At 35.8% G+C, this 27,177-nt stretch overlaps 1 protein-coding gene across 1 annotated transcript in view; it reads right to left on the minus strand.

Moving 5' to 3' along the window:
- Positions 1 to 27,177, minus strand: part of LOC150102612 (regulator of G protein signaling 7-like) — a 463,836-nt gene that overhangs the window by 212,387 nt on the left and 224,272 nt on the right. Inside the window, exon 7 of the mRNA XM_090398711.1 lies at positions 17,964 to 18,045. Within this exon, the coding sequence (XP_090254837.1) occupies positions 17,964 to 18,045 (82 nt within the window). The remainder of the gene's footprint in view (positions 1 to 17,963; positions 18,046 to 27,177) is intronic.

Consider the following 27,177-nt stretch of genomic DNA (forward strand, 5'->3'; position numbering starts at 1 on the left):
TCCCTACTGAGTGTTCCTAGCAAGATCTATGCAAGTATACTTGAGAAACAGTTGAGAAGAATTGTGGAAGAAAAGCTTGGTGAAGAACAAGCTGGATTCAGGTCAAATAGAGGCTGTCAGGATCAGATCCTCACTTTACGACAAATAGTTGAGAAACAATGGGAATATAAGAAAGATCTGTATTTAAGTTTTGTCGATATGGAAAAGGCATATGACAAGGTGCCAAGAGAGCAGCTATTCAATATGCTACAGTTATATGGTGTCAATGGGGCATTATATCAAGCAATACTTAGTCTTTATTTGAGTTGTAAGTCAGCAGTCAGAATTGAAGGAAGTACAGCAAGATGGTTTAATGTTAAATCTGGTGTGAGACAAGGATGTGCATTATCCCCTCTGTTATTCATTATCTATATGGATCACATTATGAAGGAAAGTGGTATTAAACATGATATCAAAATTGGAGATGGATGTTAATGTCAGCTCTTTGCTTTATGCAGACGATGTTATACTTCTAAATAAATCTGCTAGAAGTTTGCAAGATTCCCTACTAAATTGAATAAATGTTGTAATATATATGGTATGAAGGTCAGCATTAAAATGACAAAGACAATGAAAATAGGTAGAATTGTTGAATATGTCAACTGTGTTGTGAACGAGGAACCTGTGGAACAAGTAAAACATTTCAGCTACTTGGGCACGATTTTTACTGAAGATGGTAAATTATATATAGAAATAGACAACAGAATCGACAAAGCTGGTATGGTAGGCAGTCAACTGAATAAATTCATATGGAATAAGAGAGAAATTAGTCGGAACACTAAATTAGCTGTATACAAGACAGTGTTCAAACCAGTTTTAACTTATGGATCTGGGAGCTGGGTCAGAAGTCAAACACTTGACCAAAGACCAGAGACTGCAGATATGAGAGTCCTGAGAAAGATTAGAGGCATGAACAGATGGCATCAATGGCAATATCATATTAAAAACGAGGATATTAGGAAATAACTTGACTTTGTCAGCATCCAGGAATGCATTAGAGATAATCTCAGGTGGTATGGTCACTTAAAACAGAATGGGCGAGGAAAGATTAGCAAAACAAGTGTTCTCTGCCAGGTTGGCAGCAAAACGACCCAGAGGAAGACCAAGATATAGGTGGATTGATACGGTACAAAGTGCCTTAGACGATAGAAATATAAGATCTGATAATGTTGGAGTCTTGACAAGTAACAGTCTGATTTGGAGGAAAATTGTAGATAGGAAGTTAATAATGATGTAAATTTTTCATGTAGTACTATCATATCCTGTACACCCCTTGAGGGTACATGTCAGGAATTTAATAATGATGATATTTTTTAAAATTTAATATAATGATGCACACAAATTATCAATCAATTCAATGACTTTGCAATCATTTTATATAATGGTGCTGAATATTACTGTTTACATAATGGATAGTTTCCATTCTTATTTCCCTCTACTTTATTTATTAAAGAAAAACATAAAACATTCTACAAGAAAATGATAATCATTGTTCCTTTTATAGCTGATCTCATATGGAGGTAGCAGAGTTTTTTCTTCAGAAAACTCAGGTTTTTCATCCTTCATACAGGCAAATTGGCTACAAGAAACACACATTTTACAGACAAAAAATACTGTTGTTAGTTGTAATGGGTGGTAGATGGCACTGATAGTAGTAGTAGTGTTGTTGTTGTTGTGTGTATTTGGAGAATTAAGTAGTAGGGAAGATGGTTGGATGTGTATAGTGGAGTAGAGTGCCCTCTTGTGATGAGTTCTTGGATCCTTGGAAGTGTCTTCAGAAAATGTGATATATTAATTGACTGTAATGTAAGACTGAGAATGAGAGCCAGGAGAGTGAACATGAGAATATTAGTGTGAAAATGTGATAGTGAATACTGAAATGATTGAAAAAGGAAATGAAAGTGTAAACATGGAAGTGAACCTGACTGGCAATGCAAGAGCTGGTGCAACTGCAAGAGCAGAAGAAAGCCTGACTGATGGAGCAATGGTGGGAACAATAGCTGTAATGAAAGAATTGAAGAATGAAATTATTAAGATGAGAAGTGAGATGAGGCATATACAAAATGAAATTACACATATAGCAGACATAAACAGAAAGTGAAAAAGAGCAAAATGAAAGATAGTGGAGAAAAGGCAGTAGCAAATGACTCAAGAGTAGTGCTGTACAGAGATTCTATTATGAAAGGTATGGTGGATGAGAAGGTGCACTAAGTCTGCTTTCCAATAGGGAGGATGAACAGGGAGACTGAGGCACTGGATATGAGAAGTAAGTATCTGAGGGAGTTAGTGGTTGTAGGTAGAACAAATGATTTAGTTGAGCATAGGAAAAATGTGAAGAGATTACTGAAGAGAGTGAAAAACAACAGTGTGGTAGGAAATGTAGTTTGTGTGTCACCCAGGTATGACAATGATGATTTGCAGAAGAGAACAAAGATCTTGAATGAAATATTAGCAGAAATGTGTGAAGAGAAAGGAGTGCAGTTTGTGAATGTGTTGGATGAGGTTGAGGGATGAATGGAACTGTCACTCTATTCAGTGATTTAGAAGTGAATCACCTGGAAAGGCTGCTGCTACTAGAAGGAAGTGCACTTAGTGACAAAGTATCAGTGGAAGTCAGAGATGATGCAAATGAACAGGAGAGTGGACTAAGCGAGACCAATGTGAATGAAGATGAGAATGTGAGAACAGGATTTCAAATAGAAATTATACAGTGGAGTTGCATTCCATTCAGATTGCACTTGTATATATAAAAGAAAATCACTACCAAAAGTGTGTAATTTATACAGACTCTTTGAGTTCTTTACAGGCTATCTCCTCTCCTATGTGTAATCCACATCTAGTGCTTTGTGAGTTGTTACAACTGGTGTACAAAATGAAGACCCTTCATTTTGATGTTCGGTTCTACTGGATTCTCAGTCACATTGGGATTAAGGGAAATTAGACCGCAGGTGCTAGATCTAGATCAGCTCATACTTTTCCATGTACTATTTAACGGTTTCCTATACAGACTACAGACATTTTATAAGATCAAAGCTAATTTCCCAGTGGCAATCATCATGGCAGGAAGCACTGGCCAAACAAATTGTATGATATTAAGCTGGAAATTGAGCATTGGCAGTCTAGTCAATGCAGAAACAGAAGAGAGAAAGTTGTTCTTGCTGGACTCCACATAGGTCACAGTCATCTTACACATTCTTATTTACTGAGGGCTAATGACCCACCTGTGTATGAAAAATTGTAACACACATCTTACCATTTGTCATACTCTGGTAGAATGACAATACTTCACACTAGAGAGAAATGAAATTTTACTTATCTGGCTGAGCCATATACACTCCAACAGATGTTATCAGACTTGACATTTTTAACTTTTTACAAATAATTAATTTATATATACACATTTGATTATAAATTCTATTTATATGTAGATATTGCAATCCTTGACTAACTTAATTTTTTGTACATACATGCTATTTACTAACTTATCCCTTTATGACTATTTATTAATATCTTGTGCACTGCTGTAACCTTTGCTATCCTTGAACCAATAAAACTTAACCAAGTCACCTTCCTGGTCTACTCCTTGCAACTGATTATTACCAACACTCATCTTGTGTTGTCTGCACATTGCCTTCTTATCCAGATTTCCCACTTCATCTCTTCATTCATCCATTTTACTCCTAATTTATTTAGCCTTTTCACCTTTGGAATACATTCAGATATTGCTGCTGTTAAATAGCTCTTGCTCAATGCCCAAGTAGCATCTGTCTTCTTTCCACTTAACTTCTCTTTCCGTGCTATAGATCCCAGTTATCTCTTAAGATTTTCATAATCACCTCCACATATGCCCATTATTCACAGAAGTGCTCATATGACTGGCTACGACCCAGGTGACCACTTCATAGTCGCTCTCACCAACCAGAGGAAGATTAGACACTCCATTCACAATCACTTACCCTGATAGTATAACCAGATCTAAGACTCTTAACCCATGTGAACCCTTCATTGCATACTGCCTAAGATTCTTGTCCCTTGAGAACTCAAGAGATTTATTCTCCTTATTCTCTTCATTCCAGTCAGTATTGCCATAATTAAATTCACCCATAATGATCATCCTTTGCTTGCTCAGTAAGCCAAGTTGTCTATATATTTCTTGGTCTCCACCTCCCCACATTCCCCAGCCTGTAGTAATATCCAACCAAATATCTCATTCCATCAACCTCACACCATACTGTGCAAAACCACTGTCACTTTATTCTCCTTGTATCTCAACCTTGTGTTGACATAATTTCCTCGCTATCATTAGCAGCACTTACTCTTGCTATCCTCATGAAAAACACAATATCCTTCCACTTCTATTTTCATCAAGATATCATTCTCATTCAATTTTGTTTCACTTATTTCAACTGTTTTTGGGCGAATAAATTTAATCAGTGTTTCATCTCCCTTATTCCTGATACTCCTAGCATTCATAAATAAGCATAAAAATAAATTTCTTGGTCTACCTATGCTGTCCTACCTATGCTGCCCCCTCATCTGTGACTTCTCCACACACTGCTGTCTACTCACCCTTACCATTTGTCCCATATACCCCTCAGATTCATCTACCCCCCTCCCCCCCATATTCCAAGCTGTTCCATTCCTATGCTTATCATACCTATACATGCATTACTGCTTTCAGAATCCACTCTCCTTACAGTGTTTCTTTGACTTTCTTGACCCACCCCCACTGTTGTCAACTTTCACACCAATAGCTTCCATAATCTCTTTAACACACATACCAAAAAGATGTATAGCAGTCTGCCGTGTGTGATATTGAGCTTACCACATACAAAAAAGAGACTAGTCCACATAGGATGCTCTAGGAGAGCATTAGCTACAGTGGGAGGAAGCTGTTTAGTAATTAAGTTAGCTCTGATAGCACAAAAAGTGTCACATTTAAGAAAGAGCCTTGGGAGCACCCTGTTCTTGGTGATATGACTGAGACACCACACTTCCCACTCTGGCTTGGAAAACTTGGCTATATAACAAAAAGGTTTTAGCAAATTATTATTATTATTATTATTATTATTATTATTACATGACACCTCCAAAGAGTCCAAAGACTCATTGAGGGAGGGAACCTACTCTACAACTCTCTGTCTCCACCACTCAATCCATCAACAGCAAACCGCACCATCTACTGCCCTAGTCCTGAAGATACTTCAGGTGCAAACTTTGTTTGCTTACACTTGGATAAAGGATTAAACTAAATATATAATTTATATTCTAGCAAATTATTTCAATATGTAGAGTAGAAGAAAATTTACTATGCAAAAATGATGTTAGTTGATGACATTGGCAGACTGGTAACTGATGCAGAGGATATAATTGAAGTAGTCAATGAGCAGTTTGTCAGTGGGGATGCAGAGGATAAGACCGAGGTTACAAATCATAGGCCAATCTGTCTGTCTGGAATTGTTGTTGTTAAGGTATCAGAGAAGATAGTGAGGACTAGGATTCAGAAATGGGTTGATAATAGCAGTATTCCCTATGATGGTCAGCATGGGTTTATTAGGGGGAAGATCATGCTTTTTGCTTACGTATTACAACAAGGTGGCAAATTCACTCAATAAAGATGCATATACAATGATATACTTGGATTTTTCAAATGCTTTGATAGACTGCTACAGGATAAGCTGGTAGCTAAATTGAAACAGTTGGAATTAGATAACAGACTAATGCGTTGGATAGCTGATTGGCTCTCAGATAGGTATGAGCTCATGTATGGAGGAGTGGTATCTCAAAAGAGGAAGGTCCCTAGTGGAGTGCCACAGGGATCATTTTTGGGACCATTATTGTTTAACTTGTATATTAATAACATTGGGACTTTCTTACCTGTAGATGTGCAGCTGCTTGCTGATGATACTAAGTTGTGAAGAACTATGAGAAGTAGAGCATATGTTGTGGCCTTGCAGGAGGATCTCAACAGACTGTGATTGGACAAATGAGAGAAGCTATCAGTTTAATCCCTTTTCCTCCTATCCACTAGAGTCTACAGACTGCATCATCTCATCTTTTCTACATATTCAACATTCCAGATATCAGAAACTATTTTGGTCACTTGCCTCTGAACCATTTCGAATAACTCTTCATCTTTTTGAAAACCAGGTAACCAAATCTGTTAACATTAGTCGATATGGTGCTTAATCAGAGCCTTATACAATGGAATAAGAATCATCATACTCTTACAAGTCAGTATCCTCTGAATCATTGCCAGAATTTGTTGTGTTGTACTCACAATTTTGGAAATATATTATTATTATTATTTCGTGACACCCCAAAAGAGTCTAAAGATTCATTGAGGGAGGACACCTATTCTACAAATCTCCATCTCCACCACTTTCACCCATGTCCATCATCTACACCAATGCCATCTACTTCCCACCACCACCACCACTAGTATTTTTTTTTTTGTCTGAAATTGTGTGCATCCAATTTAGATCTTTATCTGCCATCACTCCAAGATCTCTTATTTCCTGCGCCTCCAATAATATATCCCATGAAGAGTAAATTCTGTATTCCATCTTTGTTTTCCAAATTTTAAAACCTTACATTTTGCAACATTGAATTGTCATCTCCACACTATCTGTTATAGCTTGAATATTATTATTATTATTACGGGTATCTCCATGGAGTCAGCAGACTCATCGCGAGAGACCCAAGCTAGCAAAACAATATCTATCATATCTCTTCTTGAATACATTTACAGACAAAGAACTCACAACTGAGTCAGGCAATGAATTCCATTCATTCACCACCCTCCAGGCAAAAAACCTCATTCTCACACCCTTGTTAACCACACTTTTCCTTAATTTCCAGGGATGACCTCTTCCATCACTATCACACAACTGAAACATTTTACCTGCATCAATCTTATAAAAACCTTTTAGTAATTTAAATGTTTCTATCATATCCCCTCTTCTCCGCCTATCAACCAACCTCTGTAATCCATAAGCTCTCAATCTATCAATGTAGGGAGCATTTTTTACATCACTCACCAACTTAGTCACTCTCCTCTGAACCCCTCTCCACAACCTCCTCATCTCCAAGGAATCGAGGCGACCAGACCTGAGCACAGTAATCCAAATGTGGAAGTATCAAAGCTTTATAAAGGGGAATAATAACCTCTTTATCTCTGGATGTTAGTGTGTCCCTCAATGACCATGTAATCTTGGACACCTTAGCAATGTGTCCCCTGAACTTCATCTCCCTATCCACCAACACCCCTAAGTCCCTAGCCTCATCAATCTCTTGGAGTACCATTCCATCAATGTTGTACACAGCAGGTAATCTTTTAATCCCAAAATGCATAACCTTACACTTTTCCATGTTGAACTGACATCCATTACCCTTTGCCCATTTTGCCAGCTTATTTAAATCATCCTGCAAACTTGCAACATCAGCTTGATTTTTTATTGCACTACCCAACTTTGCATCATCAGCAAACAACTGAATATCTCCCCTCAAGCCATTTCCTATATCAGTTATGTACAAATTAAACAACAATGACCCAAGCACAGAGCCCTGAGGCACACCACTGGTCACCTGCCTCATCCTGGACTCTGCTCCTCCATACACCACCTTCTGGTATCTCTCCCAGAGCCATTCTCCTATCCATATCATCAGTTTAGTATCCATTCCCATCTGCTGCAATATCAACTTATCATGTGGCAATCCATCAAAATCCTTTGTAAAATTCAAGTATACTATTATGTATTCATCTCCCTTCATCCAATGCAGCTGTCAGTTTATTTTAATAAGTAGATAGATTATTAAACACAACCTCCCTTTAGCAAATCTATGCTGTCCATCAAATATAATACCACTGATGTCAACCCAGTTCTGGATCCTGATTTCTCTCACCAGTCTCTCCAACACTTTAACCACAACTGATTGGCCTATAATTTGATGCTTGAATTCTGTCACTTCCTTTATGAAACAGTACATCTTGCCATCCTTCCACTTCTTTGGGACTTGACCCAATGTAAGACTAATATTAAACAAATATGTTAAGGCAGGTATCAGCTCTCACACACATTCCTTCAAAATACATGGTGATATGTTATCCAGTCTCACAGTCTTATTAATGTCAAGTTAGCTTAATACCATGATATCATGGACAGAAAAAATTACCAATGAAGATGTCTTAAAATCAATTGGCAAAGCTACAGATCTTGTACAAATAATCAAGAAACGAAAAACATCATACCTTTGCCACATCATGAAAAACAGCAAATACCAACTTCTACAAACTATTTTGGTAGGAAGAATTGATGGCAAAGGAACTAGAGGTAGAAAAAGAATATCATGGTTTGACAACATCAAGACGTGGACAGGAAAGAGCAGAGCACAACTGCTCCGATTAACGCAAGAACGCAGTTTATTCGCTAATTTGTCACTGACCTTCGATAGAAGATAGCACCATAAGAAGAAGCTTAATACCCTTCAAATTTATACTTCACTGCTCTCAAACTCTCCATGCTTTCACATTCATAAGGGTGAAATACCTTTATGAACTGCTCATTAAATATCTCGACTATATCCTACACAGCAGTTGTCCTTATACTATTTTTTGCAAACAATGTCATCCTACTGTAAAAATTATTATTTTTTTTTTGCTGGCTATGCACTGAATAAACTCCCTAGGATTTTTTTTTTTTTTTGGCTTCATTTGCTGCTCATACTTCACTTTTGCTACACCCTTACCAACCAAGTCACTGTCTTCACCTGTTCTTTGTAATCCTCATGAAACTGATTATTATCAGTTTTCTTATGCTGCCTCCATAATGCCTTTTTCCTCTGTTTTGAATGCTTAATCTCTTCATTCATCCATTTCACACCTACCTTATTTAACCTTCTGACCCTTGGAATAGACATTGCTTCTACTAGACAGTTCTTGAATATCCCCCAAACTGCACTGATCTCTTTTCCAGCTAACTCTTCATTCCATGTTACACCTGCAAGCTGTCTCCTGAGCTCCTCATAATCACCAGTCTTGTAGTTCCACATATACCCTTTTCTCACAGAGATCCTCATGTTGCTGGCAACCACCCAGGTAATCACTTCATTGTCATTCTCACCAACTGGAGTGTGCTTACACATAGCATATGTGTAAGCACCCTCCAGTAAGCACACATCTTGATAAAGAAACAATCAAATAGTGTAAATTATCTATTTACAGAAAGCCCACAGATACTGGAAGATTCTTCATTATACTTCAAACCATCACAAGACACACAAACTGAGCATTATCCACATGCTGAAATATAGGGCCAGAAAGTTTATATCAGAAGAGGAGGCTACACAGACTGAACTCTCACTAATAGCCAACACATTATCACAAAATGGATATCCTCAAAACATCATCAAAAAATATCTATACAGTGACAACCCCAGACAAGAAGAATCACGCTCCCAGCACATTTCTACTATAGTGATCCCTTTCATCAAGTCAATTTCTTATCAAATAGCCAGAATACTAAGAGCCTACAACATCAGAGTGGTCTTCAAACCAACCACCAGCATCAGACAAGTTTTAGGATCTCCAAAAGATAAGGTGCCTTTCTACAAACATCCAGGAGTATATTATATTCCTTGCTCCTGTAGTCTTGCCTACATGGGACAAACTTCACGGAGTTTAGAAATCAGACAAAAAGAACATGTTTAGCACATCATTTCTGTACATCTAACCACACGACAGAGTGGCAAAACAGCTCCATGCCATATCTGGATGACGACTACAGACATCATTTATTCAAGGAAGCCACAATAGTGTTAATAACCGGTGGAAACCTCAACAGAAATTAGGGTGCAATCCTAAACAGTTTGTGGAAAAACCTGATCCTCTCTCTCTAAATCAATCTGAACTACAGCTAGCCAGTAATCACATTACACGTTTACAACAAACACGTATGCATGATAATGAATAAGAACAATAAGTCCTCTGTGTCACGCGAACTTGTAACATTAGCTACTAGTTGGTTTAGAACATTTTTTATGTTCCTTTCAATTTGCATTTACTAGTTTTTATGTCTCCATAAATGCCTTGAAAAAGCCAGACAGTTTGCTGGCGAAACTGGTAGGCTCTAATGTAAGTTTGTTTTGTAAATGGTCAGTAGTAAATAAGTTTGTAATTTATCTTAGGACATCATCAGAAGAGTTATTACAAACAATACTAGGAATAACATACAGTTAGAGCATATGCTTACAATGGAATCCCACTATGCATGCAGTAGCATGTTATAGAATTAAATTAAAATAAAAATATATCTGATAAAATCGGATATAATTAGAAATAAATAAAATAAAATAATATATATAAATATATTTTATACAATTGAGAATGACAATTTCCCAGACTTTAGGGGATAGAAAAAATGTCATTACGGTTTAAATTGGGTCTGTAACATAAGGCTTCAACAGTTTCTTTATATAAATGCTCATGTTTATATAAGGATCTGTGTAGAAGTTTGGTGTTTTTCCATTGGATTCTATGGTTTGGGTTTTCAACTGCATGTTGTGCAAGGCCAGATTTGAGCGGTTTGATAAGACGATATGGTCTTGATGTTCAGAGATGTGTTTATTAATAAATCTACCTGTCTGTCCATAGCAATACATCTTACAGGAGAATGGAACTTTGTAAATGCCAGGTAGCATCAAAGGTGAGAGTTTGTCTTCAGGAGAAGGTAGCAAATTGTAGATCTGGTTGAATGGTTTGTAGGTAGCAGCGAGTTTGTATTTCTTCATAATTTTTGACAGACGTTCAGAGATTCCTTTGACATATGGTGTGGGAGTCCTTCGGGCTTGTCTAGGTTGATGCATAAGGAAGTTGGCTGATGATATTTCGAGTTGTTTTAGATTTGTATCCATTTAGTATGGTTGTATTTTTGATGATTTCCAATTCTTGGTTTAAAGATTATTCAGAGGAACAAAATTTGTGGTGCTCTGGATATGAATGATTTTACGATGCCATATTTTTGAGATGGATGGTGAGCCAATGAATTGTGAATGTAACAACCCGAAAATGTTGGTTTATGATAGACAGAAGCAGAGATGGAACCATCCTGTTTTTGTTGGATGTATAAATCAAGAAAGGAGATACCTTGTAATGATTCTTTTTCTAGTTGTGAATTTGATGTGAGGATGAAGATTGTCGATCTTATCAAAAAAACGAGTAGTTTTTGTTCAGAATGACTCCAGACTGCAAAGACGTCATCAACTTATCATAGCCAAATTTTTGGTTTAGGTTCAAGCATGAAAATTTTTTATTCAAGGTGTTCCAGAAAAAGGTTGGCTAAGTTTGGTGATAAGGTAGAGCCTATTGCTGTTCCTTCCTCTTGCTTGTAAATTTTTTCTTTCCATGTGAAGTATCCAGATGTAATAACAAATTTGAATAATTTCACAATATCGGACTTGAATATCTGACATCAGAATTGAAAGCTCTTTACTCCTTAAAATGAAATAAAAACATAGTTATCACCAGAGCCAACAAGGGAAATACTACTGTCGTCTTAGATACCAATTCATATGACCAGAAAATTAATTTATTACTTCAAGATCGAAATACATACACCCAACTTCATTATGATCTAACAGAAAGACAGCTCAAGAAACTTAGCAAGTTACTCAATGAAACCATTTCTTTAGATCAAGAAACCATAAAAAAACTTGAAACATACCATACTAGAATATATGGTTCACACACAAACTACACACAAAAATAACATTCCACTCAGACCCATTGTGGATTCCATAAGCAGCTTGACTTACAAATTATCAAGATTTTTGTCTAACCTTCTCTGTCCTCTCATAGGCCACTCAGCTTCATCAATTAAAAATTCCACAGAGTTTCACACAAAAATAAGACATTCAACTGTCAGGAACAGACATGTTAATTAGCTTTGACATTGTCTCCCTCTTCACTAATATTCCCCACAAGGAGACAATAGAATTGTTAACTGAAAAATTTCATTCTGATATTGTGGAATTATTCAAATTTGTTATTACATCTGGATACTTCACATGGAAAGAAAAAATTTACAAGCAAGAGGAAGGAACAGCAATGGGCTCTCCCTTATCACCAAACTTAGCCAATCTTTTTCTATGGAACACCTTGAAGGAAAAAGTTTCATGCTTTAACCTAAACCAAAAATTTGGCTATGATATGTTGATGATGTCTTTGCAGTCTGGAGTGATTCTGAACAACAACTATACTAGTTTCTAGATAAGATAAACAGCCTTCATCCTTGCATCAAATTCCCACTAGAAAAAGAATCATCACAAGGTATCTCCTTACTTGATTTACACATCCAACAAAAACAGGATGGTTCTATCTCCACCTCTGTCTATCGTAAACCAATGTTTTCAGGTTGTTACATTCACAGTTCATTGGTTCACCATCCATCTCAAAAATATGGCATCATAAAATCACTAGTATTCAGAACACACAGATTTTGTTCCTCCGAAGAATCTTTAAAACAAGAATTGGAAATCATCAGCCATTTCCCTATGCATCAACCTAGACATGAACAAGTCCTTAGGACTACCACACCATATATCAAAGGCATCTCCAAACATCTGTCAAAAATTATGAAGAAATACAAACTCGCTGCTACCTACAAACCAATCAACCAGATCTACAATTTGCTACCTTCTCCTAAAGACAAACTCTCACCTTTGATGCTACCTGGCATTTACGAAGTTCCATGTTACTGTAAGATGTCTTGCTATAGAGAGACCGGATGATCTATTAATAAACACATCTTTGAACATCAAGACCATATCCGTCTTATCAAAGTGCATGAATCTGGCCTCACACAACATGGAGTTGAAAACCCAAACTATAGGATCCAATGTAAAAAACACCAAACTTCTGTATAGATCCTTATATAAACATGAGCGTTTATATAAAGAAAGTGCTGAATTATGTCACAGACCCAAGTAAACCGTAATGACGTTCTTACTATCCCTAAAGTCTGGGAAATTGTCATTATCAATTGCATAAAATAAATTTATGTATGTTATTTTATTTTATTTTATTTATTTCTAATTATATCCAGTTTTATCATATATATTTTTATTTTAATTTAATTCTATGACATGCTGCTGCACACATAGTGGGATTCCATTGTAAGCATGTACTCTAACTGTATGTTATTCCTAGTATTGTTTGTAATAACTGTACTGATTGATGTCCTAAGATACTTAGGACGAAATATTTACGTATTAAAAAATTAATTACTGTGGTTTACATGTGAATGTTTAGTTATGAATACTCCACAGGTTTCACTATTGCACATTAAGATATTGTTGTTCAGATGTATTTAGATGAGAAATCTTTCATATGGTAAGACGAGAGAAAGGAACAAGAAATCCTGGAAATGTTGTAAAAACAAGGTGACAAGCGACTTTTTTTTTTTTAATCAAGAGTGATAAGACTATAGAATGCATTACCTAAGTGGGTGATGAGAGAGTACACATTGTTGAATGAGTTTAAGGAATAGAAATATGACTGTGGTGTCTGAAATAGCCTTCCAGTGATGAGTCTTGTGACCTTAGGGAAGTCCTGAATAATAATATACACATAGTAATATATGTACATGATGATGATGATGATATATATATAACAATAAATAGATAGCCTGAACAAACTAATTCCTATAATATAGTTTATATTTTTAAAATTAAATATCCAGTTGACAACAAATATTTCTATGGTTTAGCAAATCTTCATTTCATTTTTGATATAGAGACCACATGTAAACTTAAATAGATTTATTAAAATAAACATTGTGGCATTTAGTATTTAAGCCGGATGATCTCTCCAGATGGTCTGGAGAGATATGAAACTCTAAACATTTAAAAAAAAATGCACATATCGTGATTAGGCTTCCACACAGCAAATACAGTCCACAAAGTATTTTGGGGAGAAAAAAAAAAACGAAAATACCATATATTGATCATAACTGTTATATAAGAAAATTTAAAAATCTCAGAAATGCTCCATAACCCCTCCCCCCCTACACACACACACACAATTTCTGCATTCATCAAAATTTAACAATCACAGAACTGGAATATGACATGCTTCATGTTACAGAACATCAAAGCAACAACTACCATTGCTCGAATGCTAAAAAAATTAATTACACATATGCTATGTGTAAGCACCCTTACACTGGAGGGTGTAAGCACCCTTACACCCTCCAGTATAAGGGTGTAACCTTAGCTACTAGTTGGTTTACAACGTTTTTTATGTTCCTTTCAATTTGCATTTACTAGTTTTTATGTCTCCATAAACGCCTTGAAAAAGCCAGACGGTTTGCTGGCGAAACCGGTAGGCTCTAATGTAAGTTTGTTTTGTAAATGGTCAGTAATAAATAAGTTTGTATTTTAATTATAAAATAACCAAATATGTTTAGTTTAAACATGTCCTCAGATACTTAGGTTTATGTGTGAATGTTTAGCTATATCTTTAGTCTATCATTCATAACCAACATCCGTCAGTCCTGTTATTGCATTTATTATTTTATTATTTGCTTTTGTAACCCTCAGGACAAATCAAGCAAAATATACTTTGACCAATAGATCATGTAGCCTCTTATCTGTGGGTCCAAAATTTCAATACATCACAATAGCATTAAATGAATATCCCAGTTTATCTGTCCATCTTATCAGCATATTCAAATCTTCCTGAAGAGTCACAATATCGATGCTGTTACTAACAATTCACTTGAGCATCACATCATCTGCAAAAAACTGAACATCTCTCTGCAATTCAGTAACAATATCATTAATATAAAGGTTGAGCAGTAAAAGTTCTAGTAATGAGTCCTGTACTAGGACCTTTACCTTGAACTTCCTTTTCCTGATACTTCTCCCTGATATTTGTGTATGGGAATATACACAACTCTTGATATCCATCAGACAGCTTAACCAACTCTGACAGTTAGTTAAGCTACCAAAATCCAGAAAAATAGTAGCATATGCCTTACTCTCATGTTACTTTATTATAAAAGACAACCATATTACTGAAACAAGAGCCTCCAAATCCATACTAACTCTCTTAGGTAACATTACCCTCAGTTCATCACAATTCTGTATACCATCTCTTATTACTTTCTTGAAAATCTTAACTACAGAAACAATAAAAACTATATACAAAATACTATATAGTATAAAATACAAAAGAGACCACTACAAAATATTGTAAGTTCTGCTAGGAGGACTGGGGTGCTCAGCCATTGGGAACAGCTTAGGAAAAGATGAGTTATTTGTGTAATAATTAGTGATACTACTTGCATTTTGGTAAAATTTCAATTTATTTTTGATAGCCCTACTACAGTGACTCAGTCATTACTGATTATCATCATCACGCCTCCATAGAATCAAGAGACTCATCCCAGGAAGTCCCAACTATCACATGCAAAGCTCATCATACCTTGATACAAATGCATTCACTGTCTATGCACTCACTACACTTTCAGGCAATGCATTCCCATCACCCACCATTCTCATACAAAAAATCTACTCCTCACTCCCTTGCTCACATCTTCCTTATACAGCTTCCAGGGAGCTGTATAACATAATCTGGTGTGTTGTCCTCACAATTTTAGCAAAATTTTCATGAAATTTCAAGTCCATAAACATCATCACCTCTGGATCTTTCATCTCCTCTACCTCCATTAAAAAATAGCCCCACCAATCCTATAATCTCCATTCCATCTTTCTTTCTCAAATTTTAAAACCTTACACTTTGGTACATAAAACTGATATCTCCACTCACTTGCCAATTCAAGTCCTCTCGCAAGGCTAGGCTACAACATCTGCTCTACTTCTCATAACTCTCTTCCACTTTGCATCATCTGCAAGCACTGTATATCACCATTTAAGCCCCTTCCAGTGTCATTTGCATAAAAAATTAAATAATTATAGCCCCCAAAGCAGACTCCCTGAGACACACCACTAATGATGTTCCTCTTCTGGAATTTCATTTCCCTATACACAACCTGACGATACCTATCAGACAGCTAATCTCCAATCTAATGCACTAATCTACTGTCCAACCCAATCTGTTTCAATTTACTACTAGTCTATCATGTGGCAGTCTATTGAAATCTTTGAAAAGTCTAAATATACTACTGTATATACATCCCCCCCCCCTTGTCTAATGCAGTCATCATCTTGTTATAATAAGTAAGCAGATTGCTAAAACATGATCTTCCTTTGACGAGCCCATGCTGCTCATTAAAGAGAATTCTGCTGCTGTCAACCAGTCTAAATCTTTGTTCTCACTGGCTTCTCCAACATCTTGACCACAACTCCAGACAAGCAGATTAACTTATAATTTAAAGCCTTAGTATTATCATCCCTTTAATGAAGCAGAAAAAAATTTGCTCTCTTTCCACTCCTTTGGAACTTAACCTAATCTAAGACCCATATTAAAAAGCTAAGTTAAAGCGGTTGTTAATTTCCTGGAATATTTCTCTCAAGATGCGCAGTGATATACCATCAAGTCCCATGGAGTTGTTGACATCAAGTTTACTCAATTCCTCATATAGCTCCTGTTAACTTACCATCAGTGGCTCCTTCTTCTTTCTAAATAATTGCAATTTCTTATGTTACTTTCACAAGGATGAAATACTTTAATAAATAATTAATTTAACATCTCCACTCGATCCTCCTCAGTGGTTATTGTTTTTCCATTATTATCATCCTCCAGGAATCATTCTTCCTTCTACTGGCCACATATCAAAAACTGCCTAGGATTCCTTTTAGCCTTGTTTGCTAATTACTGCTCTTTCACTACCCTTACCAAGTGAGCCGCCCCTCCTTGCTTGCTCTTTGTACTCTCATGTAACTGATTATCACCACTCATCTCGTGCTGCCTCCACAATGTCTTTTTCTTCGAGACTGCATGTTTGCTATTGACTGCTTATTGAACTGAGGACTACAGTTTCCATTCTGACCTCTACTCTTAATACAATCAAAATTTATGTTTAAAAACAAAACAAAAATCAATTATGTTGTGCTTGCATATAATAAAAGATTTAAAGCACTGTGTACAAGACATCACAATCATTTGTTATGTTTTATTACTTCTGTTTCTTTAATGAAAATCCAGTCTTTGGATTTGTTACCAAAAATTTAACACTCTGCAATTTCATATTTTACATATTATTTCATATGAAATACACTTTGGTGAATCAATGTGTTCTGAGCTGCAGATTTTGCATAAACTTTTGCAATTTCAAGTGATTTCTAAAAAATAAGATTAAAGAATAAGCAAGGAACTTCTTGGAAATAAACACCTAAGACAAAGGAAAGTTCTTTTCTTTTTTTTGTGGTAAATGAAAGAAAAAAATGAAGAAAGATGTAGCATTTCTTTCGATGTGTGTTTATTTCATTTTTATACAGCACAGTCAACTGTAAATTGTTCTGGGGATTAAGCACTGCACCAGTGAATATGTTGAGGATACTCACACCAGGCATTACATATTGCATACTTTCAGATGGATTTATACCAGTCATTTACCAACTAAGAATACACACCCACACACCACCACCACAAGAAAGCATGCAAGACAGTTCACCACTGATCGGTTGAACATGAATGCTAATCCCAGTCAAGAACTGTCTATAAATTACTTAACCAATACATAAACATCCATTTTAACATATTATAAGTGGATGCACATGATGCATATTTAAGAAGAAATTTTTCTGAATACTGTGAATGCAGAAGATATTACAGTCTGCTTTCTTAAATATTTTTGCTAAGTTTTTTGTAAGACTGCTCAAGATAAATCAAATCTAATTTTTAGAAGAGAAGTTCACTTGTCTCCTTTCTTATAATAAAGTATCTAAAAATAACACATACTTACTACAGGTCTATGAACATCCCAAAAAGCTCGCTCTTGACTGTCTAGGACTTTCCTTTCAAGTTTGTCACGTTTCTTATCTACCCTTGAGAGAGAAAAAAAAAAGACTTTTTTATACTACACTTAAATTTTTTCAGCTTAAAAAACTGTACATTACCACTACAGTAAATTTGAAAGTTATTAAAAATAATAATCATTATTAAATAGTTTAATATTCATATACCAAATATGAGTACCACACTATAGAGCCCAAAGAATCACAATGATAGTCTCACTTAACACACACAAACTATCATACATCAACTTAAGCAATTTGTTTACAAATGATATACTCAAGATTCACACTGGAAATCTATTTCAATTAACATAAGAAAAATCAAGCCTTATATCCCAGTCACTCATACCCAACTTTCAGGGATAACTCCTATCCTCACCTATCCTACCTTATAAAATTCCTTTTCCATTAGTGTGTTTGTCTCTTTCACTGCATATTTAGCAGGATTTGCAATCCATATTTACTTAATTTATTCACATGCTCAACATTCCATAGGTCCACTGTCATCTTGGTTATTCATCTCTGTGCCTTCACCACTACATTCTTGTGTTCTTCAACCATGAAAACCAGATCTGAGCACAGTAGTCCAAATGTGGTCATATTAAGACCTTGTGAAGAGGCATGATGACTTTTATTATGTATGTTTATAAACATGTAAACAAAATAGAAATAACATTGTTCATTGATAATATGGACTGAGCTTGCTAAGTGTTAGAATCTCTCAGACTATAGGTATGTAGGCTATCATTTTAATTTGAGGGATGATTCAAGGCCTAAAAGCTCCTTTTAACAAATATTCATATTTAAATGACTTCTATGAACCAAGTATATCTCATTCCAGAGATCCAATGTTCACAGAACTAGACAGTTTGTTGAAAGGAAAAAAAAAAACAACAAAACATAGGCATATGAAATGATGCCTCTTCAGGATTCTAGCAAAAGGTTCATATAGATTCCGGAAACAAAGGATACTAATTGACATTCAATAGCAGTATCCTAAGATTGAGAACTATAAGAATCTTACATGTTAAACCAATTGAACTGCACAAACAGATTTAATGATGTGGAATTCCTGTTGCAATGTTGAAACTGATAAGCATATAGTTTAAGTTCTATTAAGCAACGTCTTAATGATGCTTTTTTTTTTTTTTTTTTTTGAATAGTGTTGTTTGTATCTACTGGTGAAGGCAAATTTATGATTGGAGTGTTGTACAAAGTGCCTGAAGCAGTACGGATAAGCATAATGTAGAGAAACAGCCAATTAACTACATTCTCCTTTTTCATAACAAATTTGATTCTTATATGAAGGCTGTTCATTTACAGTGAATAAGAGATCAAATCATTATTTGGATGTGGCCAAACTGTAGATAATATTTTTGTGATTTGGCCACATTCAGAAAATTATCCAATCACCTTAAAACAACAGCCAGTTATGTATTCAAATCTCACTGCAGGCATTGATGATTGCAAATGTCTTTAAGTTAAAGATGAATTTAATTGTTTGGTGAGACTATCACCTTGCTTATTGTAGGCTAGAAATGGAGTGAGCAAAACTTCCAGATTACTTAACCATAATTCTTCCCATGGTACAAATATTAATGCACTATAAGTTTAAGGCTTTCTGGAATCGCATTACAAAAAAAAGATGCAACATGATTTTATCCATCATCAACAGATGATGGGTAAACTCATGTTGAGGTTATACTTCATGTTCATCTGCTTCATCATGAACAAGAATTCCATGCTATTAAATCTGTTATGCAATTAAATGGATTTAAAATTTTAATATGGCATAGAGTCCTACAGTTCTTACAATCCTACCTCTTGGGATACTACTGTCGAATATAGAGTATTTTACTATCTGCTATGTTTCTGGAATCTTTGAACCTGTAGCAGGAATCCTGATATCAGTTCATAGCTAATTTTTTTATTGTAAAGATGTTTAATACATGTTACCTAATTTATAAATAAAATGTGGTATATTTCATGCAGATATAACACATGTGAAGTATCTTTACAACTAAGCTACTCATTGACTTCACATCAACTGCCTCAATATCCCATAATACAAAATGGCCACTATCCAGACCGGTTTTGACCTTTAATAAGGATGAAAAGGTAATGAATAGATCCATCAAACGAAAAGAGCTCAGAAGCTTTTATTCATCTTATATTCCTATTCCTTAGTTTTCCTTACTTTGTTCTTAAAGGCAATAATAAGGTATAGGGGAGAAATATCAGTAGCTTTAATTCATCTCTTAGTCTTTAATGTCTTTAAGTTAAATTTTCCTGTTTTTCCTTAACAGAAACCACATGCTACTTTTATTGAAGTTACATCAGTGGGAGCCAGATCCAGAGAGAGACCCCAAAGTCAAATCAGCATAGAAATAATATTCTCAGTGTCCCATAATGTAAAACCATTCTAGAACACTAACTCCCTCTCCAACTATACTAGAAACAGGCTTAAAAACTTAAGAATGGAGTAGCTGGCTTCCGGAGGATCAGTCATTCTAGACTGACTGCCCAGTCTTTGCCCTCGCTGCCTTTGTTTGTTATCTCTCAAATTGGTTTATAACATTAATAAAGCAGGACCAAATTTTTAGAATAACCAAAGACAAAATTTAATTTTCCCCTGCTGAATGGTGCACGAGATGGGGGGGGGGATGCCATGCAAGATCCCTTCTATTGAGGTATCCTTGAAAATTTTGCATTATTTCCAAATAACTTATTGATGTCAGTACACAGTTTTTGTGGTTGACATAGGTAGTCGAACATGGTTTTGTACCATAGCTTATTGCTTTTTAAGTTTGAAGTGCTGATGCCTAACTGTGTATGTAACCACAGTATCTGGCATAAGGTACTGTAGTATACTGGTATAAGTGCTGCTTTTGAGCCCACATAATTTGAAGCTTTGAGCAAGTGGAGATAATATCCCAAGTATCATAACAGGTCTGCACATGAGTGGGTCAACTTTTAATATCTTGATATTTGTAGATGTATGTTTCCTTTAAGAACATAAATAAGATATTGTATTGCAATATCTTATTTATGTTCAGTAGGTTTCAGTAATCTAAGCATAATTTTCTATCTGCTTGGTGTTTTACAGGGTTTTGGAATCCTCTTAACATTCAAACTGGCAATTCTTAAGGAGAGTTGCATAATTTAATGTGATGCTTAATCTTTGATTTCTAGTTTTTTCACTAACTGTATTCTGTATGTGAGGAAGCCACACATCCAGTGTCTTGCAGATCTTTATTCCATGGTGAACATGTTTTTCATATCAAATTTGTGGTCTGCATTTATAATCATAAAAATGACCATGATCTTTTCATCTATCCTATAAAAGTAACTATTAAACTGGTTTTCAGTAATTAAAATTTTTTTCCCTCTGATTGTGTCTTCTGGGCTTTCCATTTCATTTGAGATAGTTGTTTCCTCGAAGTCCATGCTTTCTGCAGGATATGAGGAGTCTTCATCCTTTGGACCTTCATTCTTCTCCAATTTTGTATTCCTTTCCATTTCTTTTTTTTTGGGGGGGGGGATTTGAACTTTTTGTTTCTCCTGAAGTATTTTTGATAATTCTTTATATGTGAATGTCTTGTTCACATTTTTAATTGTATTTTTGTTTGCTTTTCTCTTATTTTCCCCTTCTTCTAATCCACTGTCTTCTATGTAGATGTCTTCTTCTATTGTTTCATGTAATACTGCATTGTTTTCATCTGCCACTGCAGGTTTTTCTGCTGTTGCAGATGTGGATGGCTTATGTTTTTACACACTTCTGGTTGTTCTTTCTGTGCCACCTAGGTGATTTTCCCAAGTAAGTGATGTTTGTGTGAATTCTGCTATTGCTTGGGACTGGAGCCTCTGGGGGAGTGTTCCTTATCTACTTCAGGTATCTTTGCTGATATCTCAGTGAATTCTTTGAGGGCACCTATCTGTTCTGCAAATGCTCTAAGAGAACAGGATGTGAAATTTTGCTTGGAGCTACTGCATTTTCTACATGCCTTGTCACAGTGGTTGGAGATATGCCCAGTCTAACAGCAATTGAAGCACTCTGACTTCGTCATGCTGCCTTTGAGATGCTCAGAGTCACAATGTGGGCATTGCTTATTAAACCAGGATAATTTACAATTTCTTCACAAATGAGGAAGTTTGGGACAGATTTCTCGTGAATACTAATTGTGGTACTCTGAAGTAATGCTCTTTTTAACATTAGTAACTTTGTCCCATTTAAAATAAGGTTTGCACTAGTATGTCATTAGTATCTGCCAAATGTTCCATCTGGAATCTCTCTATTTACATTGTCTTTATTTGGCTGCCTATCATTATCACAAAAACCTTCTAGATGCTTATCTCTTGTTTGAAGTATTTCCCCCTAACCCCTATGAAAAGTGTGAAGGAGAAAATATTTTATGTTCCCACTGCCTCTTTAAGAGCTTTTGTCGCCTACCTTGCTTCTTCACAGCTGTAGATCTCCTGATATGTCTTGCATTTATGTACAGACATAATTACCTCCATGCTACACAGTTACTTCTAGAATTCACCATACAAGTTTTTCTTGTATGGTGAATTCTAATCTGTATGACCCAAATGGACAGCTTTCAGATCTCTGTTTATATCTAATGCTTTACTTATACAAATATCCTTGCGTATACGTCTAAGAACCAGACAAACATAAATAAAATCATCCTTTGATCATAATCACATCCATGGTTAAGCATATTCATAACATTAATACAGTCGCATAATTTAGTCACTGTTACACAGATTATCACTACTCATCCATCCTGATCTAGTTTCCTTGGCTTTCTGTATGAGATCTCATACCAATAAATAATTTCTCCATACTCCTGATGCCAAACACATTCACATGTAGGACACCACTCTTATAAAGCTAGGAGACAGAAAAGTAATGTGACTGAAATTTATCAGTTGGTGAGAGAAACCTGTGAATGTGGAGAAGGTATTCCACTATTACAAGAATCACAGAGTCTGGAATTTAATCAATGATAACTCCAGTTGTATGTCAAATATCATTATTATTGCACAGGAACCTCCATGGATTCTGAAAATGCATAATGAGAAATTCACACTGTCACATAACATCCATTGTACTTCTCCTTGAATAAAATAACTAGAAGAGAACTCATAACAAACTCTGGCAACTTATTCACTACTTCTCAAAACAAAAAATCTAGTCTTCACACACTTGCTAGTCACACTCTAGTCTCCCCCCCCCCCCCACCAGCCAGGTATTGAAATATTTCCTCTGTATCAATCCCTGGTAGTAACAAACATTTCTATCATATCCTCTCTTTTCCAGAAATCAACTAACTTTTCCAACCCTTCAATCTGTCAATCATAGGAAGCATTTCACAGACCATTCACAATGTGGTCACTCACCTTTGGATCCTCTCCACCACTTTATCCCAAAGAATCCAGTAATCCAGATGAGGCTTTACAAATTTTCCTTATCTCTGCATGTTATTGTGCTCTTCAATAACACAAGTAATTCTATAAGTTACCTTGGTTACTTTTGCAATATGCCCTATGAACTTGAATTCCCTATTGACCAACATCCCAAATCTCTAGCTTCAGTTTCCTGAAGTAAGTTCCATCAGTGTCATACACAACTTGTAATCTTTACATCCCAAAATGCATAACTTTATATTTCCCCACTATCTGAACCCATTATCTTTTGTCCATACTTTTAGGCTATTTAAAGTGTTCTGCAAACTCTTGACATCATCTTGATTAACTATTACACACTATCGAATTTTGCTTAATCAGCAAACACTTGAATATTTGTCATCAAATCATTTCCAATATCATTTATGTACAAATTAAACAACAGTAGTCTAAACATAGTCTTGCAGCCCACCACTAGTCCATCAACCACCCTTATCCATATCATGAAGTTTGTATCAATTCCTATCTGTTATGATTTGCATAACAGTTTCATGCAGAAACCTGTCAAATGTCTTCACAAAATCCAGTAGTATCATCGTGTAGTTATTTTTCCTTTATCCAACTCAGCTGATTATTATCAAACTATCAGCTGAGTTGGATACAAAGTTCACAAAATTATTATCCAACTATTCCTGAATTCTGTATTTCAAGAGTTTTTTTCAATATATTTACACCACTAGAAAGATACTGACTGAACACCCCCCCCCCCTTGAGGATACATATCAGGATATGTATCCTCAAGATGATGAAAGATACTGAGTGAGTTATAATTTGCTAAACAGTCTTAGATCTCTTTTATGCAACAGAACTATTTTGTCCTTCTTCCACTTCTCTAGGACTTTATCAGAGATGAGATTTCAGTTAAACCCTTATCACCAACAAAAAGATGCTCCAAAAGGATTATTATTATTATTATTATTATTATTCGTGACACCTCCAAGGAGTCTGAAGACTCATCGCGGGAGGATGTGAATGCGTGTGTAGACAAAAAGTAAAGGGGATGACCTGGGATCAAGGGAAAACAGTTGGATTTGAAGAAGGTTCTAAGATGAATAAGAAGAAAAAGAAATGGCTTGAGTTAAACATGGAGAAGTCACATCAAAAAAGTGGTATCAGTGGAACTAGCTATCGATCCAGGAATGAGTTGCTATGTTTGTATACAAATGCCAGAAGTGTAAGAAACAAGGCAAATCAAATGGTTGCATTAATTGAGTCTGTTCACCCAAGAATTGTTGGAATAATTGAGACATGATTGGATGAGGATGACATCCTGACAGGAATAGAAATGGAAGAGTATGATGTGTTTTATGAAGATAGAAAGGGTAAAAGGGGAGGGGGAATGCTATTGATGATAGAGAAAGAGTTATGTGCATACAAAGTAGAGGTGCAAGAAAGAAACAGGTGCCAGTGGTTTTGATGCAGTATGGTGTGAGATAGAGGTAAACAGAATTAAATACTTAGTCAGATGTTGTTAGAGACCTGGTAATATGGATGGTAGTGACTATGAAATGTACAATCAAATTAGTAGTCAAGCAACTAAGAAAAAGGTGATTGTTATGAGCAATTTTAATTTTGGCAGTGTAGACTGGGATGATGAGATAGCAACTAGAAGTAAAGAAAATGAGTTTCTTGAGTTTTTAAGGGACAATTACCTCAGACAGTATGTCACAGAGGGCACACAAGGATTGAGAGGTCTTGGATTTGATCATCTCATCAGAGGATGTAATTATAAATGAGGTGTCAAATCACCCTCCAGTTGGTGAGAGTGACCATGAAGTGATTACCTGGGTGGTTGCCAGCAACATGAGGACCTCTGTGAGAAAAGGGTATATGTGGAACTACATGACTGGTGATTATGAGGAGCTCAGGAGAGAGCTTGAAGGTGTAGCATGGAATGAGGAGTTAACTGGAAAAGAGATAAATGCAGTTTGGGGGATATTCAAGAACTGTCTAGTAGAAGCAATGTCTAAATGTATTCCAAGGGTCAGAAGGTTAAATAAGGTAGGTGTAAAATGGATGAATGAAGAGATTAGGCATTCAAAACAGAGGAAAAAGGCATTATGGAGGCAGCAAAAAAGAAGTGGTAATAATCAATTCCATGAGGATTACAAAGAACAAGCAAGGAGGGTGACTTGGTTGGTAAGGGTGGCAAAAGTGAAGTATGAGCAGCAATTAGCTAATGAAGCCAAAAAAAGGAATCCTAGAGGGTTATTTCGATACATGGCCAGCAAAAAAAAAAGAATGATTATGGAAGGATGACACTGATTGGAGAAAATGGTATAAGAACAACTGCTGTGGAAGATATAGTGGAGATACTTAATGAGCAGTTCATAAAGGTCTTTAATTCTTGTAAATGTGACATCATGGAGAGTTTGAGAGCAGTTGGCTGATGAGGAAAAACTGACTGTAAGTAAGCAAGAGGTATATGGGGAATTGAGCAAACTTGATGTTAATAAGGCTGTGGGACTTGATAACATATCACCATGTATTTTGAAGGAATATGCGAGAGAGATGACATCTGCCTTGACATATTTGTTTAATATGAGCCTTACACTAGAACAATTCCAAAGAAGTGGAAGGAATGTAAGATTGTATGGCTTTATAAGAGGGATGACAGAACTCAAGCATCAAATTATAGGCCAATCTATGTGTCAGGTGTTGTGGTTAAAGTGAAAAGTTTAACCACAACATGATTGACAATAGTGATATTATCTTTGATGGACAGAATTTGCTTAAGTAAAGTCATGTTTCAGTAATCTATCTACTTATTACCATAAATGGCAGCTGCACTGGATGAGGGAGATGGATACATAATAGTCTACTTAGATTTTACAAAAGCTTTTGATGGATTGCCATATGATAAGTTGATATTCAAACTATACCAGATGGGGCTGAATATCTGATTAGTGCATTGGATTGGAGATTGGCTATCTGAAAGATATCAGCAAGTTGTGTATGAAGGAGCAATATTTCAGAAGAGGAAAGTCACTAGTGGTGTGTCTTAGGGATCTTTTTTAGGATCACTGTTGTTTAATCTGTATCTTAATTATATTGGGGAAGATTTGAATTGGTGAATAACTGAATAGGGATATTCAGTTGCTTGCAGATAATGCAAAGTTCAAAGAACTATGAGGAGCAGAACAGATGTTGGAGAGGAACCAGGCACGACTGACTAAAATAGTTTCTGGTCTCTGGAATGTTCAATATGAAGAAAGGCTGAGACGATGCAATTTGCAGAGGTGTATAAGAGGAAGAAGGATGATATAGATATGTACAAGTTAGTAAGGTGTTGTTATAGGATTAACATTGAAAGGTTTTTCATAAAATGGTGGAAGACTGGGGGGGGGGGAACAAGAGGCTATCCCTGGAAGCTATAAGAAAGCATGAGAAGCAGATTTTTTGCATGGAGAGTTGTGAATGATTGGAATGCATTGCCTGAGTGTGTGATGTCTGCAGAGAATTTAAATGTGCATTTAAGACATGAAATGATGAGCTGAGTTTATGACATAGGAATCTCCGATGAAGAATCTTTGACATCACGGGAGTCTGAGGATGATGATAATAATAATAATGTTTCAAATACATGTGTTCTCTGGTCAGTTTGTCTATTTTGTGAGGATGAAAATAATTTCTAGAAGTAAAACTGAAATTTCTACTACTGTAATCCTAGAAAGGAAACAAATTCCACCTTTT

This window comes from Typopeltis vanoorti, chromosome 10 (genome assembly GCF_054136105.1).
Source record: "Typopeltis vanoorti isolate ZY-2024b chromosome 10, IOZ_Tvanoo_1.0, whole genome shotgun sequence".
NCBI classification, from domain to species: Eukaryota; Metazoa; Arthropoda; class Arachnida; order Uropygi; family Thelyphonidae; genus Typopeltis; species Typopeltis vanoorti.